General features: G+C 34.6%; 1 protein-coding gene across 1 annotated transcript; it reads left to right on the forward strand.

Moving 5' to 3' along the window:
* Positions 1 to 655: 655 nt before the first annotated feature.
* Positions 656 to 19,346, forward strand: LOC123865284. The gene is made up of 4 exons (XM_045906234.1): positions 656 to 776; positions 18,343 to 18,426; positions 18,531 to 18,687; positions 19,148 to 19,346. The coding sequence occupies exons 1-4, from the start codon at positions 741 to 743 to the stop codon at positions 19,306 to 19,308; spliced, it is 438 nt and encodes a 145-aa protein (XP_045762190.1). The 5' UTR covers positions 656 to 740; the 3' UTR covers positions 19,309 to 19,346.
* Positions 19,347 to 19,871: the final 525 nt, after the last annotated feature.

The following is a 19,871-nucleotide window of genomic DNA, read 5'->3' on the forward strand; positions in this document are numbered from 1 at the left end:
ATATATTGTTACATTCAGCGCCACAAAAATCACAGTCGGTTTTACCACTAGAAGGAATTCAGAAGCAATGGTAAATTTACTTTACAATTCAAATGCACTTTGCTAAAAATATTTCAAACTCTTCAAAAAAAATACTTTTCAAATTCTTTTAATTTTCTTTATTATCTCTCATTTACTTATTTTGCACATTTTACCCTATTTTTAAAAAATGTTCAAAAATAACAGCAATAACAAAAATAACACAGAAAGAACAAAAAATAAAATAACAGCAACAACAAAATTAATAAATAACAGAAACAAAAGAGAAATAAAATAACAGAAACAACAGAAAACTAAAGTAACGTAAGAAAAAAAAAAAACATTGGATAAAAATACGGTAAAATGGGTCCCACTAGCAGCGGGGTGGGTTGGACCCAAGCCGCCAGTGCTCAGGGCTCCAGACTAAGGAACCTCCTCACAATGCGTGCCGTCTCAAGAACCACTGCCTTCTGTATCTTACCCTTGATCCAACAGTTAAGCGACAGTTTCTTAAGATGTTGGTCGAAACTGTTTTCTTATATTAATAATAAATAATTTTCTTTTATTATTAATTTGACCTTATCTGTTCCTTCCAGAATTGAAGAAGCTATACAAGAACGTAATAAGAGTCAATCGTTCAAAGTTTACCAAGATGTCTGCTTGTGGCGTTTTAACAATCGATGCTACTTTACCTTTGAGGTTCTTCGAACAGTGGGCTGTTTATGTTACAGTGCTTTTGCAAATTGCTCTTCGTAACAGTAATTAAATATATTATTAAAATATGTATTAAAAAAATATCGTTTTTGTGAATTAATGTTCTTATTTATCTATCTATACTTATACTTCTATACTTATTGTACTCTATAACTCCGTCAAAGAACTGATTTTGACAGTTATTTTTTTTACAAAGGTTATGCTATCAGGTTAGTATCATGTAAGTTTGGTGAAGATTTGATGAATAGTTTCGGAAATAGAGGACGAAACTCCTCAACAAATAACAGCAAATCGATCGCGATCAGTATAATAGCTTAGTAGACTCATTGCCGTAATATCATACTTTAATATAATAAATGAGAAAGTCTGTTTGTCTGTTTATTTGTTTGTCCTTTCTTCACGCCCTAACTAAGCAACCAATCGACTTGATTTTTGGCTTAACGATAGTTGAAAGAACGGAGTGTATTATAGGCTACTTTTTGTTCCGGAAAATGAAAAATTTCCCGGGGGATTTTAAAAACTTAAATCCTCGCGGACGAAGTCGCAGGCATCAGCTAGTACTTACAATAAAACTGTAACTGGACGATTTCTGTACATTAAATATTTGGAAAATTTTAATCGGAGGAAAAAATACTATCGACATAGACCCCAAAACAATTTGTTTTTGGAATTTTTGTCTGGATGTCTGTCTGTTTGTCTGTCTGTATGTGCGCGCATCACGCGAAAACTACTGATACAAGTAGCCGTTATGTTGAATTGATAACATTGAATCGATAACAATGTTTCCTCCAATCAAAATTTTCAAAATATATTTAATGTTGTGATGGTACGCTGTGATCGTCTATACTAGTGGTTAAGATTAGGCATTATGAAGAGATAAAATAAGAAATAAACTCAGCTGAATTATAGAAACACCTAGGTATTTAAGTCATGAGTTATTTACAAGTAATTAATTGGTACAGTACGTTGGGTGAACACGTAGACTTCTCGACCAGCTAACAGGTTTACACGGATTGAATTATAAAAAATTAATGTAAAATTTCAACTCCTCAAAATAAATATAATGAGTGGAGAGATTTGTTAATTTAGAACGTCCTGTTAGTGTGGAAAATCAGTTGATACGTGTATTTGCCTTATTTAGGCCATCGGTTTGAGACCAACCGGCATTCCTCAAGCACGGGGGGAGCCCTACACTGAAATCTCAGTCTTTTAGCATTGTTATCGGGGCACAGCACTTGGACTCTCCTATTTCGCTGCGAAGCGTTTTCAATTTGCCTAGGTACGGAAACCTAGGTTCTTTTCAATGAGCTCTGGGCTCGCCCCAAAACCATGGTATTTTTGTATATTTATATATTTGTTTGATTGATTGTCAATAAATTGGCCAATTTATTAGTTCGGAGAGTCCAGCTGTATAAAGACATGACGTGTTTGCTTTGTGCCGGAATCTCGCTGCTGGTACGTCACCAATCAACCATGTACCATATAATATCAAGCAAAGGAATTACAAAGTACAGCAAAACTAGTATTTTTATCTATTCAAAAACTCGGTGATTCACAAATTCAGCTGGCGTCGGTTTTAACAGATAATGTTATCTAAAATGCTGTTTGGGAAAGATCGGTACACAATAAAAAAAAGGTACCTACCTGCCTCGCCATCTGCCCTCTGGAGGCAGCGTGTACTCCATTGTCTCGTTCAGGGTAAGTAGATGAAATTTAGCTATGACTCGAAAGTAAAAGGTCCCTTTGTCTTTAGCCTGAGATTCGAACCCAGCCAATATTATCTTTAGTAGTGGAGAGCATTCTTGGTAAATTAGGTACTAATCGTTTTGTGAAAATAAAAGTATAAGGAAAAACCATCGTGAGAATTTCACATCCCTAGAGTTCTCTCAAATGTTCTAGTTCATTCATAACCATATAAAAGATTGATCATGATGATGATAATGATGCTTCGTCCTAACTTTTGTGATCAACTTCCACTAAATGACGTTATTTTATTTACTCAATTTCAATACTAATTTCAATGTAAGATGGAAGAAATTTGTATTTCTTAGTTCCATAGTAAGTACTTTTATTTAGGTAGGTATTAGAGAGAGAAAGTCAATATTGAAGGTTATCAAATTAAATATGCACACATGTGACTTAAGTTTGAGCTATATCAAAAAATCAAATGAACCATAACTAATAAATCTTTAACTTGAACCTCCTTTCAATATTCACTACTTCATATAGGTATAATTAAATATAGCAATAAAAGAGGAAAATAATATTCATATAATTTATTACTGGTGAATAGATTTTTCTACTACTCACTCAGTTTAAAAACAAATAAAGAAGAGAAACTGAATTTATTATTTAGACTGGGAATTAAGTAACTTTATTACATTAATTAATTCCTGGCCGAATATTGCTTCCTAAGCCATACTAATTATTGAAAGGGGAAAAGCAATATTCAAACGAAAAAACCCTTTCGGCTTTATGTACATCATTTTATCTAAAATACACACATGCCCACATAATTAATAGAGATATTATCTATAATTCTTACTTCTATAATAAAGTAAATTTTAAGGACACACATTATGCGTAAATTATAATATATTCATTATTTATTCTAGATATATTTGAATCCTAGTTCCACAAAGAGAAATGTCCCATTTCTATAATTTTGGATGCAAATCTAATAGTTATACACAATATTGTAACACCTCCTAATATCCAAATAATAATATCATCTCTAATTTAGTTTGTAAAATAATTCTTTACTCAAGATTTTTGGAACTGATTTTCAAATAATCTAGTTTAAAATTAAATGTAAATTAGTACATCACCATATATCAGCTTCTGCTGGTCCGGATACACACTATTTTATTCTATTTATAATTTACTATTATTAAACTACACAATTTCAATATATTTCTACACTTAATATTCACTGTTAGGCTCTACTGCACGTTGAGCCAGACCTCAATCGAATGTTCTTCTCGGTCCCCCAGTGTAGACTTAAAACGTCCACACGGATATGTTTGTCCACGCCCATGATCTGAAATGCAAAAAAAAACCCAGCGAAATTTCGGTTTCTGATTGGTTCACTCTTGCGCACAGAATTTCTCTGGCTGATGGCTAATTGGCTGAAAATAAAATGTATTTCAAACTTCCCTTAATGGGCCGTACCTTTTACTTTCTCACGCCCTTGCCTTGCCTAGACCACTCTCATAACACGTGATTACAATTTTGTACACTTGTAGAGATTTCTAAGTTAAAATTTACGACTTTTATCTAATTTATGACCGACCCTAACGCAATTTAGCTTTAGAGCAATTTATTTTGCCCTTTTGTTTTTTATACTTCCTTTCCTACAATTACTCAGAATCTTAACTAATTTATTTCTTTTCGTGCGAGATTTTTGTTTTTAAGAGCAAGGCTTCAAATTTCCGACTGTCATAAAACCGTATGACGGATGGCAAGGCCATCTCACGCTCCCCCAAAATAGATTTTTAATACACGTAGCTCCTTTTGTCCCTGCAGCTGTGCTAGTCGTTTCAAAATCTATTTTTCCCCTTATCTGTATTAGAACGCTAGTATCAGACCTCCTACGCCTATCTATTATACCCTCGGGCATGACCATAGCTATTTAACTCAGGTATCTCTTTGTTTAGTGTACCCCAAACTACCTGTTTTCTGTCCCTTTTAATACTCTAGTTTTACCTATCTTTCTATTTATCTACATAGTACCTAAACAAATGAATGGCATTGTAGTTACCCTTAACTTTACCAGTATGAACGTCTATTAATGTATATACATTATTATATGGAACTGCCCCTATTATGTACGGTCCTTCATATAAGCGCATGAATTTTTTTGTCAACTTTTTATCCGCATCTGACTTCGTAAAAGTCTTAAGTTTCACTAAATCTCCAGAAATCGTTCAGTTACAGTTTTATTATAAGAGTGATTTATTTCGTTTACTTGTTTAGAATTTGATTATTCACTTTATTAGGCAGTTTGTAAATTTTGGGCCGATATTTCAAAAACGCTGACGCTCAAAAACTGGGTCAATACCGCCAAAAGTTCTTATTTATTAACCCCCACCCCAAAAAGAGAGGTGTTATGACGTGTGTATCTGTGTATCTGCCTGTGGCATCGTAGCTCCTAAACTAATGAAGCGATTTTAATTTTGTTTTTTTTTCATTTGAAAGGTAGCTTGATCGAGAGTGTTCTTAGCTATAATAATCCTAGAAAATCGGTTCTGTCATTTGAAAGTTATCAGCTCTTTCATAGTTACTGTAACCTTCACTTGTCGGGGGTGTTACAAATTTTTAATTTACACTTGTAAACGTTACGATTTTAGTGTCATGACTTGTAAAATATTTCTACTGAATTAATTCAAATCAAGTGTTGCAGAAGTATAGGGACAGGTTTGAATAATAGACACTTTCCAATTTCACTTCACTGTATTTTTGAGAATAGTTTTCGCTTACAATTATTATTTCTCAATACCCGTCTTTATTCGATTCCTTCGCTATTTCTATCAGTTTGACAGATATATTTTTAAGGTAGGTAGGTACTAGTTTTCGGGTAGCTATTTGACAAATTACCACAGAGGTAAACCAAGGTGATGTAATAGACAATTAACGTAACAATTATATCAGCTAAATGTAAAATACGACACAATATGTATTGATCTAAATAGTTAATAACTAAATGTGATTTATAATCCATTCCCGCCAATTATTTATAAATAATAATAATTAATCTGATATAGGTCTAGATGTCTATGACTCATGATATAAGGCAGCATCTTGAGGTAGTTGTTAACACTCGGCCATCCTGGAAAGGCCGTGCCCCACGGCCCGCAGATAACATCCCGGCTTTAGCATCATCGGCCACCTGGCAAAAGAAAAACAGCGAACAGTAATATGCACTTAAGAGGTTACCTAAAAAAACGCTTGGTCAATCTGTTTCGCCACCAAGTGATCAACATTAAAAGGCTAAATAATAATAGTGTCTCACTTAGTCAACCATGGTCATGTAGACATTCATAATTTAAATTAGAAATATGTACATATGATATAATATTCAATAGATTCATTTTAGTTATTACCTACTTCATATTAAAATTGTTATTGATTTTCTTCTTTTTTTAATGACTTGCTATAAGATTTAGGTATTAAATAAAAATAACTTTTGATTACCAGTGGGTATGTGATTAACATTGACGAAATATAAGTAACAGATTTCGTTGTAGGGAAGCTATCTACTAGCTACTATCCAAAATTGTATGTACTTAAATGACTATCAAGATAAGTTCTATACAGCTGACGTCATGACTCATGAGATAATTTTATTAAGAAGCTAAAATTGATTTAGAATTATGTTTGGCTCAGCACTTATTAGTTGCTTATTGTGGTACACGGGAAAAGTTAGGTATCAAATTGTAACATCTCGCAGGTTTCGGTGGTATCTTTCGAGGTCGCTAACATAATATTATTATCATGTTAGTAACTAGGTAAGTAACTGACTTTCGATGCTTTAGCTTTTTTTCCTATTATACAGATGAATTTGCCACGGGGATGACACCTATAAACCTGGAAAGCAAAACAGTTTCCATATTTATACGAAATTTCATTTCTAGCCCTTTTTCTTTTAATCCGTACTAAACGTTTATTGAATTTCATACTCATTTTTCTCTAATGTATATGTAATTTTCAATTACTTGATATTTTTATAATTGTAATTTTATACCTAGATATTAACAGGTCGGCAGAGGGTTTTGTTTTAGCAGAGTTTATTTTTGGTACTTTCAAATCATGTTGTACATACGTATTATATACCTTTATTTTTCCCATTTTGAATAAATCATGCAGCATAAATTTTTATCATTGAAAGGTCACACAGATATTATAATAGGTATATATTATAAGTAGTAAATAGACTTGATAAGCAAAATAGACTCGTGGCGTAGGTCACACAGACCGTTTGCGTAGGTCACACAGACTCGTTGTGTAGGTCACACTGACTCGTTGCGTAAGTCACTCAGACTCGTTGCACAGGTCACACAGACTCGTTGTTTGGGTCACTCAGACTCGTTGCACAGGTCACACAGACTCGTTGCTTAGGTCACACAGGCTCATTATGTAGGTCTTATAGACCATTTGTGCAGGTATCCCAGATTATTTGCGTAGGTGACAGAGTGCGTCGAATAAGTAGCTCATTCAGATTCGTTGCATAGGTCATGCGGTCTTCTTTGTGATTTCATACGGATTATTCATAGGAAGATCTCACAGACATATTCTAAGGATATGCCTCAAAGTAGGTACAGACATTGTACTTAAAATGCATTTTTTTTTACTCAGAAGGTGAATTTCTATGAGGAATAAGGAACAGAATAAAGCATAAGTACGAGAGAACAAATCTTATTTCCACAAGAAACAAGAAACAGGATTGATTCAAAACAAAGCATCTAGGAGAGCTATTTCGAAAATGAAAGAATGTCTTTTAGCACTTATCCGCACTATTTGAGAATTTATAAAGTTACTAAGGCTTGTCTCAGTTTATAATATTAGATACCAGAATGCAAACAAAAGGAATTTCTTATTTTATAAAACACTATTACTCCATTAATGGGCCATCCATGTCAAAAGTTAATTAGTAATTAATTAGGGCATATAGAGCTTTAGACATAAGTTTAAAAAAAATATTTTATTTTATTCATGACTTTTGTGTTTTTGAAACATACTATATTTACTGAAGACAACCATACTGTTGGTCCGACGACATCACCAAGCTTGCGGGGAAAACTTGAAGGAAGCTCACCCAGCATTCAGAAGAATGGCGTGTACGTGAGGAGACCTACTTATGTCTAACAATGGATAAATAAGGGCTAACAAGAAGAGGATGTTATTTACTGTAATGCTTATCAACGGTAGTGAAAATAAAGTAAAGTAGTCTTGACTCTTGAGTCTACTAGCCTCTTTTACTACATTATCTATTGTTGTATTTTATCAATCTTCACTCTCGATGTTGACATATTTTTTTTTAAGAAGAAGTCACTTTGTTTCGAAAGTTACCAAGACATTTCGTTACGGAAGTCACTCAGACTTTTCGTTACGAAAGTCGCTCAGATGTTTCGCTACAGAGGTTATTTAGACGTCCTGTCAGGGAATTCACTCAGACGTTTCGTTACGGAAGTCATACATGCGTTCCGTTATGGATTTCACTCAAACATTCAGATAGGGAAGTCACTCAGATGTTTCGTTACTGAAGTCACACAGACGTTCTGTTAGGGAAGTCACTTATTTCTTTAAGTGAAGATACTCAAAAATATCTTTAGCGTAGACATTCAGACATTATCTTGATGTTAATCAGCATTTACTGTTTTAGTAATATCATAAGATTTTCTTTCGTTTCAAAATTAATAACTGTTGTTTTTAGTAGGTTATCGATATACGATATTATCTAGGTTATATATTCTATAATATGTGTAGTTATAGTGTTATGTATTTAATAAATGTAGAATATGTATATTTTAAGTGTTTCTTATTAAGTAAATCAATAAGTTAAATTTTATGCTTGGACGTTGCGACGTCCTAGCTCGTTTACGGCAAAATAAGGTCATAATGTCACAATCGCAATCACCTCTAATTGGTCGACGCTCACTCATTTCCGGCTATGTCAATGCATTGTTGAGATAAGAATACCAATCACAGCGATTGAGATTGTAATAATGATTGATACAGTCTTTCAGCATTCGAACAAATTGTCTTCCTATAATTCGTAAAATAAAATAAATTAAACCTATCATACTGTTACTTATAAACTTCTGACCTTTACATAATCCTATTATTGAATTCCATGTACTATACTAGCCAATAGTTAACGTAGTTTGGTACAATAGTCTCTTTTATACAAGTACCCATTTTTAGTATATATGATTTGTCAAAAACAAATAAAATAAAACTAGTAGCTCAGTTTGTTGTAGGCTCTACTCAGACCTAGCCTAGGCGCGTTTGGAATCCTCGCTTAATTTTGAATTTATGCAATTAATTGTCACCATTACATCATTATCTTATAAATTCAATTGACGATCAAAGTGTTCCCAATTGTGTAAATGATTTGTTTTTAACTATGAAAATAGTAGGTAAGTATACATTTATCTAAAAATAAGTTCAGTACATACTGGCACTATCAAAAATTAAGTTTCCGATATAGGTTAATCTGGCTCTATTTTCTGGTCTTTCTGGTTAGGTTTCATCTAGTAATCTCTATTATAATTAATTTTATAAATTTAATTATGTACATTAAGATTATTTGGCTGGAGTATTGCTGTTTTTCTTACTCTCATTGGGTTTGTCATACAGTCTTTAATTTGCATAATTCACACAGACTTATTTATATAGATATTTGGGGAGTCATTCACACGTTAGCATGAATAGGTCACACAGTCACTACAGTTAGCTAAGGATTAAATTATTAACATTTTATCCTCACATTTTAAAGTACCATGGTGAACTGATAGCCATCGCTAGTTGCGGTTTATCCTAACAAATCAGAGTAATTACATTTAGACATGAGCCTTAAATTTTTGGACTAGTACAGAGTCTGCTTCATCACCTACGTTCATAAGTTGTATACCTACATATTTCAATGCGGTTAACACCTCCAGAAATGAAATAGCTTAAATTATTTTGTCACAAGTTAGAATATTACTTACTATTAGAAACTACTCATTTATTTCAATTGTAAAAGATGTTATGGAAGAGCGGGGCCGTCTGCCACAAGTACTAGTAGCAAATCTAGGCACTTACTGGGATGGTCCTAATTTCTATGTGTTCTCTGTAAAATTATTCTAACGAAATAAATATTTTTGTATTTGTATATACTTTATTAATCAGCACACTGAGCTATGGCGGTAGAGGCGGTTGCCAGAATTTTTGTGATTCAATTCATTCCACAGGATTAGCGGTGTTTGGAGTACCTACTTAATAACGCGTATACAGGTTATTTAATTTGTAAATAATAATCTCACAAAAAAAATGATTTGATGATATACCTAAAATTATTAATTTATCTAACGATGGTAGTTGACAAAATCGATATTTCACTCATTCAATGCCATACGATCTGTTGCTAAGTGAATTGGCCTACATCGCAGAGATCACAATTAAGTAGATACTTATTTTTTCTGTTATAGCACACGCATGCACATTTTTGACATAATCTGCTAAGTGATTGTATGTATGCGCACCCAAAACCTCCTCTATGATGAAAACTTTAGATACTTATGGTATTATCAAATCATTTGAAAAATTAACTTCCAGTATCAATGTGGGCAGGCAAATATTCTATCTGCACTAATGTTAATATTTTGAGAGGCATTTGCATATGCTCAGAAAATTGATGGTTAGAGTGAATATACCTAAAACGACTCACCGGGTGCGGGTATGCTCGACTTTGTTGCTATGGCGACACAGAAGGACGAATGGCGGCTGGCACGGTGCGGCAAGTGGTGGCTGGCACGGTGCGATGAGTGGCAGCTGGCACGGCGCGGCGAGTGGCAGCTGGCACGGCGAGGCGAGTGGCGGCTAGCACGGTACGGCGAGTGGCGGCTAGCACGGTACGGCGAGTGGTGGTTGGCACGGTGCGGCGAGTGGTGGCTGGCACGGTGCGGCGAGTGGCAGCTAGCACGTTGCGGCGAGTGGTGGCTAGCCCGTCAGTAGATTACAGCTGCTCTTCTTGTCCCCGCGTGGCGAAGACGTAGTAAAGTTTTATTCCCCTTCTCTTCATCTTGAAGCCTGCGCCGAAGTAGTAGATTCTTCTATAATTTTTCGATGATGATATGTAGGTACCCTTAATAAAGTAAGTAGGGCTTCTGGTATTGGTAGACCGTAATTTTGCTTCTATAATTTTTCGATGATGTAGGTACCCTTAATAAAGTAAGTAGGGCTTCTGGTATTGGTAGACCGTAATTTTGCTTCTATAATTTTTCGATGATGTAGGTACCCTTAATAAAGTAAGTAGGGCTTCTGGTATTGGTAGACCGTAATTTTGCTTCTATAATTTTTCGATGATGTAGGTACCCTTAATAAAGTAAGTAGGGCTTCTGGTATTGGTAGACCGTAATTTTGCTCGTAGGTATTTCAGCTTCAAGTCCCCTGATATTATAATACACAGGGCAGTTCTCGGGTCGCATCTTGAAGATGAGTTTGCGTCGATATAGGCCCATGATGTTATTTTCTAAGAGAGGCGTGGTGTCTTCAGAAGAGAAGAAAAAAAATTTTCTTTTCACGTTCTTCAATGTTCTGCTCTCTTCTCTTCTTGTGATCCCACTTCTGACTGTTGCAGAAGTATAGGGACAGGTTTGAATAATAGACACTTTCCAATTTCACTTCACTGTATTTTTGAGAATAGTTTTCGCTTACAATTATTATTTCTCAATACCCGTCTTTATTCGATTCCTTCGCTATTTCTATCAGTTTGACAGATATATTTTTAAGGTAGGTAGGTACTAGTTTTCGGGTAGCTATTTGACAAATTACCACAGAGGTAAACCAAGGTGATGTAATAGACAATTAACGTAACAATTATATCAGCTAAATGTAAAATACGACACAATATGTATTGATCTAAATAGTTAATAACTAAATGTGATTTATAATCCATTCCCGCTAATTATTTATAAATAATAATAATTAATCTGATATAGGTCTAGATGTCTATGACTCATGATATAAGGCAGCATCTTGAGGTAGTTGTTAACACAAGACTTACATTTACTACATTTAAATTTGAGTCTAATCAAGACTTTACACTTGTCTACATTTTAGCCAAATCAGCTTCAAATATTAATTTATGATAAATGATAAACTAATACGTAATGCATAACATAAATTACAGCATACATACATTTTCATTTTTTCCCTATTAGTATCTAACAGGATTGATTCCGGTAAAAAAACTGACTTAGACCCAGATTAGAGTGCTAATCGATACAATAAATTTAATTACATTAACCTATTCTGAAATATGATATAATATGTACATTCGATAATGTCCAATCGGTAAATGGATTGGTTTGATATATTATTACTTAAAATAATTGTTAGCTACACAAATTAATATTGATAAACTACAGCTACATAAACTTTTTATGTATAACCAGTGATATAAGAGTACAAGTAGTTAACTACTATGTGTAAGTGAGAATTTTTAGGTTTCCGTACCTCACCAGGAAAAATGGAACCCTTATAGGATCACTTTGTTGTGTCTGTCCGTCCGTCCGTCCGTCCGTCCGTCCGTCGTGTCTGTCAAGAAAACCTATAGGGTTCTTCCCGTTGATCTAGAATCATGAAAGGCAGGTAGGTAGGTCCTATAGCACAAGTAAAGGAATGTAAAGGAATGAATCCGAAAATCGTGAATTTGTGGTTACATCATTAAAAAAATATTTAAATGTGTATCAATTTTCAAAGTAAGATAACTATACCTTTGGTATGATATGAAAGGGCTTTACCTGTATATTCTAAAACAGATTTTTATTTATTTTAATAATGCATAGTAGTTTTTGATTTATCATGCAAAATGTCGGGCAAATTACCCGAGTACGGAACCCTCGGTGCGCGAGTCTGACTTGCACTTGGCCGGTTTTATATACTTAATTGTCTCTGCACAAATGAAACCTTCCAGCAACTTTAGTTTTATATCAATTAGTACTTACAACGTTGAATTCCTTATTCCTTCCTCACACTTAATCAATGAAAATACATTAATTTTAATCTAACAATTTAATCTCCTTATAAATATTATGGGCTCCTACTTAGTTCATGGTCACAGATGTCTTAATTATTTATTCGGTTTTGAAATATTACCTACACTACTCGTATTTACTAACCAAACAATCAACTAAATATCAATACCTACAAACATTCAACATTATAGGGCTTCAACTCCGGTGTTTCGGAGTTTCAAAGCTTTGAAAAAATTGACTTTGATTAGATAATGCGTTTAGTTAGTTTGAATATTTCTTGCGTTAAATGCATGTTCAAGTCTGAGATGAAATAAAACAAATTAGTCACAAAAATGAAACGAGAACTTTATGTAACCGCTGGAAAAGCTCGATTTTTCGTAAGAATTTGAAAATCGAAACTCGGGCTGTGTTCACGACAACTCCTGTTGAACAACTATTTTATAAACAAGCCTGTTATTTTTCGAAACTCCGGAGTTCCGCCAAAATCGCAGTTCCGGAACTCAAGCTCTACTACATTAATAAATTGCTATTAAAGTTCAGACTACTTCTGAACACTTTCCTTGACACTTAAGAACTTGAGCGAGGTTTTTAATAAAAAAAATGATTACAAATACAGAAATGTATCTTCAAACCAATTTCGTCGATAAAAGTTTTCAAGCCGCATTACTGCCAGTTAATCTACTTCAATACACCTCTTTTCTTTCAAAATATACTATTCGGAACAATTTCATTTATCCTAAAGGATATGTTTACTGTATCTTGTCATTCCTTTTTGTATGTTTGATGTTATATGGTCATTATGTCCATTCTAAAATTGAGGGAATGGATTTGACTGTTAAAACGACGATGTCATTTTTGTTTATTTTTAACTTTGTATTTCATTGTTGCGACTGCATTTTATTGTTTTTCAGTAATATTTACAGCAATAAATATGCAATTCAATTTGTGGTGAGAGTCCAAAAAATAACAAACAATTTTCGATTTATTTCTAAAAATTATTTTAAGAATTGGGAAAAAGAAAACTGGATCTACGTAGCGGGGATCTACTTTGTATATCTTTTTGCGGCTTTCACGTTTATGATTTTATTTAATTTTGAAGTTAAATCAAGTGTATCACGTTTTGCTTATACATTTGTTTTATTGTATTACGATGTAAACGTCATTTGTGCTTTTCGATATGTAAAACTATGCGAAGACTGCCTCGGCTGGTGGATTTCTAATGTTCACTTTTATTCAAAACAATTGAAAAATTATGAAAATGAAATCGACAAAATGCACAGCAAATATTACTTAAAAGGACTTTTGCATTCGTATTTGGATATTTTAAATTCATTCGATATGATTAAAAATATTTTTCAATTACCGGTAAGAACTTCTTTTTATCAAATATTTTGCTAGATAATTTCCGTGACTGAGTGCGCGTGGATATAGCTTTTTGAAAATCCAGTACCTCTTCAATTTTCCGGAATAAAAAGTAGCTGGCTCTCTGAGTGTTGTTATCGGTTAAGCGAATGGGCTGTAAAATAGGTAACAGACATACAGACAGATAGACATAGATAGATCACATAATATATTATTATTAAGATTTAGATATACTAATAGTCAATGACGCCCCCAAAAAATCTTGATGAGATGATGAGTGGAACTAAATCACTGAAATAGAAGAAAAAAAATCACTCATTATGGAAAATGAATATGTATCTACTATAAGAATACCAGAAGTGAACCTCCATAAAAATATAAGAATGAATATATATAACCCTTATTTGCATGATTAAGGCTTGATACTCAACAAAACTAAGTTAGCGCAATAATAACAGATTGATAAAACACGTCCGCGCACTAAGATCGACCGAACCAAAGTGAGTCGAACTCCGCAGGCCACTTTCAAGATAGTTTTCCGAGGTGGCGCCACCGTTGCGTTCCTAAAAACATTACCAACAGATGCCACGTGACTTCCGTTCAAAAGCGCGGCAAACATGTGCGATAACACGGCCGTCCTGTGCACGCCTCCGTCCCTGGATGGCGTTTATGTCTGGTGCAGTTGCTGAGAACAAAAACAGCAATAAGAAAATTTTATTTGGCTATTTTCCGAATACCAAGACGTGGCCTCCAATCTACTATCCCATCAACGGCCAGCAACCGGAGGTCCACATGTCCCAAATTCCAATACGTGGCCTCCAGTCTACTATCCCATCAACGGCCAGCAACTGGAGGTCCACATGCCACAAATTCCAATACGTGGCCTCCAATCTACTATCCCATCAACGGCAAGCAACTGGAGGTCCACATGTTCCATATTCCAATACGTGGTCTCCAATCTACTATCCCATCAACGGCCAGCAACTGGAGATCCACATGTCCCGTATTCCAATACGTGGTCTCCAATCTACTATCCCATCAACGGCCAGCAACTGGAGATCCACATGTCCCGTATTCCAATACGTGGCCTCCAATCTACTATCCCATCAACGGCCAGCAACTGGAGGTCCACATGTTTCAAATTCCAATACGTGGCCTCCAATCTACTATCCCATCAACGGCCAGCAACTGGAGGTCCACATGTTTCAAATTCCAATACGTGGCCTCCAATGTACTGTCCCATCAACGGCCAGCAACTGGAGGTCCACATGCCCCAAATTCCAATACATGGCCTCCAATCTACTATCCCATCAACGGCCAGCAATCGGAGGTCCATCCAACACATGGAATTCGCAAAATTTAAGCAATCAAACAACATGATTTATGAACAACCTATTTCCCGAATTCCAATGAGTGGCCTCCAATCCACTATCCCATCAACGGCCAGTAATTGGAGGTCCATCCAACAAGAACTTCGAGAAATTTAACAATTAAACAAAGGGATATACGAGCTACTTGTATATCTGATACGTAGACTTATTCTGAACTGTTCCATCGGCGGCCAGTTCATCTTACTATAAATCTTAACTTCTATTGTAATTGATTAATTCTACACGATTAAATACCGTCACAACTTTTATCTTCGTACCGATATACAAATTTGAAGTATAATGACATAAAAGACATTTAAGATAAGGTAAAAGTAAGTCTCATACTAGGTACTTTAAAATAATATCAATCAATCCAAGAGCCATAAGATGCATTAAAATGGTATTATGACCTGACAACATCTTAGGCCATCTCTAAACGCTTGACATACACGTCATCCAGTTTTAACCAGGGGTTCATATTGAATAAACTAAATAAATGCAATCCTTTATATATTTAGATACAACTTTTTTCATTTTAGGGAACCAATATAATAACTAGATTCTTTCCAATGATTTATCCACAGCAAATGGCCTATCTCGTCATGATTCACTCTAATCACTTGCCAAATACAAGTCATAGGAACGACCCATCTCCTATCATATTCAGTCCGTCGGTGGGTATATTTTATTTTCTAACAACTCAGTCATTAATTTTTTTTTTTTTAGCTCGGCTTGTCCTGATTTTAACAATGAAGAGCAAAAGAACATTCGTATTTAATACGATTCTAATAAAAGTACTAACGGAAATCTAAAATTAAAAATGAGACTGACTCGATTGAAATCTTTTTGGCTAAAGTAATTCACATGTATATGTATAGTATACACAATATAAGCAATTCCCTTTTATGAAGTAACAGAAGCATTATTAAAAACATAAGTATATCTCACTGGTAACAGGCATTATTGCCTTTCTCAAAGCGTTGAATGTGCCTACGTACCAACACACTGGCTTGCATATCTCACGAGATCAAGTCTAAGTCGGTATGTGAGTAAGAGTTACTCACTGTGCTCGCAACTATTTAAAGAAAGTGCCTCATACTACAACACATACCGACATCATGAACACAAGTAAAAACAAACTGGAATGGTCTTACCAAACAGCATAAACAAACGCTTAGCAGCACTTATCATATTGCCTCATGAGACAGGCAGCAGATCTCACTGATACGCCACGATGAGGTACCACGTTTTGCAGCAACGTGCGTGGCGTAGCACCACAGCACTATCAAGATGTCACGGCAAGTGACAAGCCTCGCATCCACGTGGAATGCGCAGTATTACACCGGAAATTTCAAAGAAAAGAAAGGTAAATGTGAGCACAGAGTTCAAATGAAGGAACTCTCGTTCGGTTAAGTACGTCTGTCTCTATTATGACAGGTGTACCTATTCACATAACGATTTAAGACCATATTAAAATCAATTTCAAATGTTATATCGAAAAACTCAATAGGCAACGTCTTAAATATTAAGTTTTTATATTTGGACTGAAAGTAACCATTCGCGTTCTGTTATTGTCAACACATGTAACGTCTACCGGTACCTTCAACGACAGCATAACGCCGGTACTGAATTCTGAGACGCTATGTCTAATTATTATTATTATTATTTTTCAAAAATTTACATTATTGGTACTTCACAAAGAGTTACATTAGTCATTAATGGATCAAGGTTGACTGATTCTGAACGTTTATCAAAACAGTCAATATAACGTGGCCATATTTTATTTTACCAAACGTAGGTAGGTTTTCACGGAAGGTGACAGTAATAGAAATGACACATTAATTTACCGGCTTCTTTCTTTAATAGATATCGGACAGTGGTAGAACCAAAACTAGTTCACAAAAACCGTAGGATATCGCGGTTTGAACGGAAATAATTTTTCAGTTTTACCTACATCGACAAAAAATCTACTGTCACTGTAAATTATTATTTATGGCAGTAGCCTAAACGTGAGTACCCTCAGTACTATGACAACAATCAACAAATTTAAACATTCGTTAAGCCACACACTCGTTTCCGTGTAATATTTTCCACACCAAACGTTGATATTGAAAATATGCGCGTCAAAGTTACAAATGAAATAATAATTAGACCTTACTTTAATCAACGAAGATGCAGGTAGATGTGCGGCTAGCAGTCGATTCGTCGCCACGCACAATGTTGGTACCTGTACCACTCGTTAGCGCGGGTACCGGGCAGCAGCGATTGTCGAGTATCCACGCAACCCGTAAACGTAGCTCGGACGACGGATGCGACGGTGGAAGGATAACACTTTCTTACTTGAATCACGTTTCTGTTTACCACAATGCGATTGTTCGTACATTGAAACAACACTTACACAGATTTTACAAAAAGCAAAACTACTACGAAACTTTAAAAAATCAAGTTTAAGTACTTTATTTTGATAAATCGATTCCAATGTCGGTCAGATGAACCAAAAGCGGGTGGGCAATTAGGTTACCATCCCACTTCTGATATAAGAATACCAGAAGTGAACCTCCATAAAAATATAAGAATGAATATATATAACCCTTATTTGCATGATTAAGGCTTGATACTCAACAAAACTAAGTTAGCGCAATAATAACAGATTGATAAAACACGTCCGCGCACTAAGATCGACCGAACCAAAGTGAGTCGAACTCCGCAGGCCACTTTCAAGATAGTTTTCCGAGGTGGCGCCACCGTTGCGTTCCTAAAAACATTACCAACAGATGCCACGTGACTTCCGTTCAAAAGCGCGGCAAACATGTGCGATAACACTACGATTTTATATTTTTTAATTACATTATTATCATCATTTATATTTTACTTTATTTTTATTTACTGGTACCTACATAAGAATTATTCAGATATGGAATAAAACGACTTGTCACATAGTCAGCTAAAGAATGCTACTCGTCTTTAAATTAAAAAAATAAAAATAAACGCTAGGTAGTCATTTTTCGATTTTAGGCTTACACCAATCTAATTTGTTTATTTGTAAAATTGTTTTTTTTTTTTTCGTTTTAAATTCTATTCATGTAAGTAGGTACCTACAGTAAAATATACCACAAAAATTATGTGAAAATTTTCAGATTTTGCTGCAAATATTTGATGGTTTCATCCATGGTCTCATTTATGCTCAAATTTTCTTAGAACTTTCTTTAGAAATTACATCGGTAAGCCCTTTCGTTTCATTTTCCCCATATAATGGTTATTCGACAATCAAACACTAAGTAATATCTTTCTTGTCGTGATATTAAAGTTTAAACCATTTTTTCAGAGCACTAACACTGTTGCACAGTCCTTCACTTTCGGCTGGGTATTAAAGAATATTTTGGTTCTCAGTTTATGTATCAAGGGGTGTGAAGAATTTTACATCGCTATTGTAGAAGCTGAAAGATGCTGTGTTATGAATTTAGGAAGCAACAGGCACCCTGGTATGTTTTAATTTTATTTCTAAAAACTAGCTGTCTCACTCCTACTTTGCTTGAGTGTAATTTTTAAAACACGTTAATACTTAATAATCCTACTAATACCTAATATCGACGCGAAAGTTCGTATGTATGGATGGATGTATGGATGTTTATTACTCCTTCACGTAACGACGGATTTGGCTGAAATTTGGAAGGGAGATTATACCCTGGATTAACAAATGGGCTATTTTTTATCCCGGAAAATAATTGAGTTCCCACGGGATTTTAAAAACCTATATCCACGGGAATTAAGTCGCAGGCATCAGCTAGTATGTATTATGTTAAAATTTTTACAATTCCTCTTGGTATAAAGAATTCAGAAGCAGTGGTAAATTCACTTTGGATTCAAAAGCATTTTGCTAAAATTTGAAAAAAATCTTCTAATTTTCTTTTAGTATTAATTTGACCTTTCTGTTACTTCCAGACTTAAAGAAGCTATACAAGAACGTTATAAGAACCAACCGTTCAAAGTTTACTAAGATGTCTGCTTGTGGGGTTATAACAATCGATGCTACTTTACCTTTGAGATTGTCCGACCAGTTGGCTATTTACATTGTAGTGCTTTTGCAATTTGCTTTTCATTAAATAACAGTGATTAAATATATAATTAGAACATGTTTTGAAAAAATATAGGTATTGTGAATTAATGTTTTTATTTTATAATAAGTGCGTCAGCAAAACATATGAAATCTTCCAATGCAATATTTATTAGAAATGCATTAATTAGTCTTGTTTTTGCATGTCATGTTTTAAGACGGAGAAACTATAAAAACTTTAAAAAATTATGTGCCTAGTAAATTTCTATGTAATGTTAATGGCCCGGGTCTAAAAGGTCCTTGACTTTAATTTTGTAGGTACTTTGCGTACATGCCGTACTTGAATAACTATATTGAATGTGTGTGTACTGTGTATCTATTTAATTGTGAGCATTTTCTCCACGGTCACATTGCGTGCGGTGGTGCGGTAACTAACACAGTAATTAATTATGAGAGCTGTGTGACGTCTATAGACCGGATTGTATCTGGGTTACGAGATCTGAGGATACTGTTACAAGATTAATTTAGAATTCATAGTAGTAACTAGTACCTACACGATACAGACTACAGCTGTACCTATAGTAGGTAGTAAACTCTTCATAAGTCTGGGTG

Source organism: Maniola jurtina, chromosome 5 (assembly GCF_905333055.1).
Source record: "Maniola jurtina chromosome 5, ilManJurt1.1, whole genome shotgun sequence".
In the NCBI taxonomy this organism is placed as follows: domain Eukaryota; kingdom Metazoa; phylum Arthropoda; class Insecta; order Lepidoptera; family Nymphalidae; genus Maniola; species Maniola jurtina.

What these genes read in the sequence shown, in the direction of transcription:
- LOC123865284 (XM_045906234.1), top strand. Translation starts at nt 741, where the DNA reads ATGTTACAGTGCTTTTGCAAATTGCTCTTCGTAACA. An exon ending in GCAAATTGCTCTTCGTAACA is followed by an intron (nt 777 to 18,342) that starts GTAATTAAATAT and finishes GAAAATTTTCAG; the next exon opens with ATTTTGCTGCAAATATTTGA. An exon ending in AGGAAGCAACAGGCACCCTG is followed by an intron (nt 18,688 to 19,147) that starts GTATGTTTTAAT and finishes TGTTACTTCCAG; the next exon opens with ACTTAAAGAAGCTATACAAG.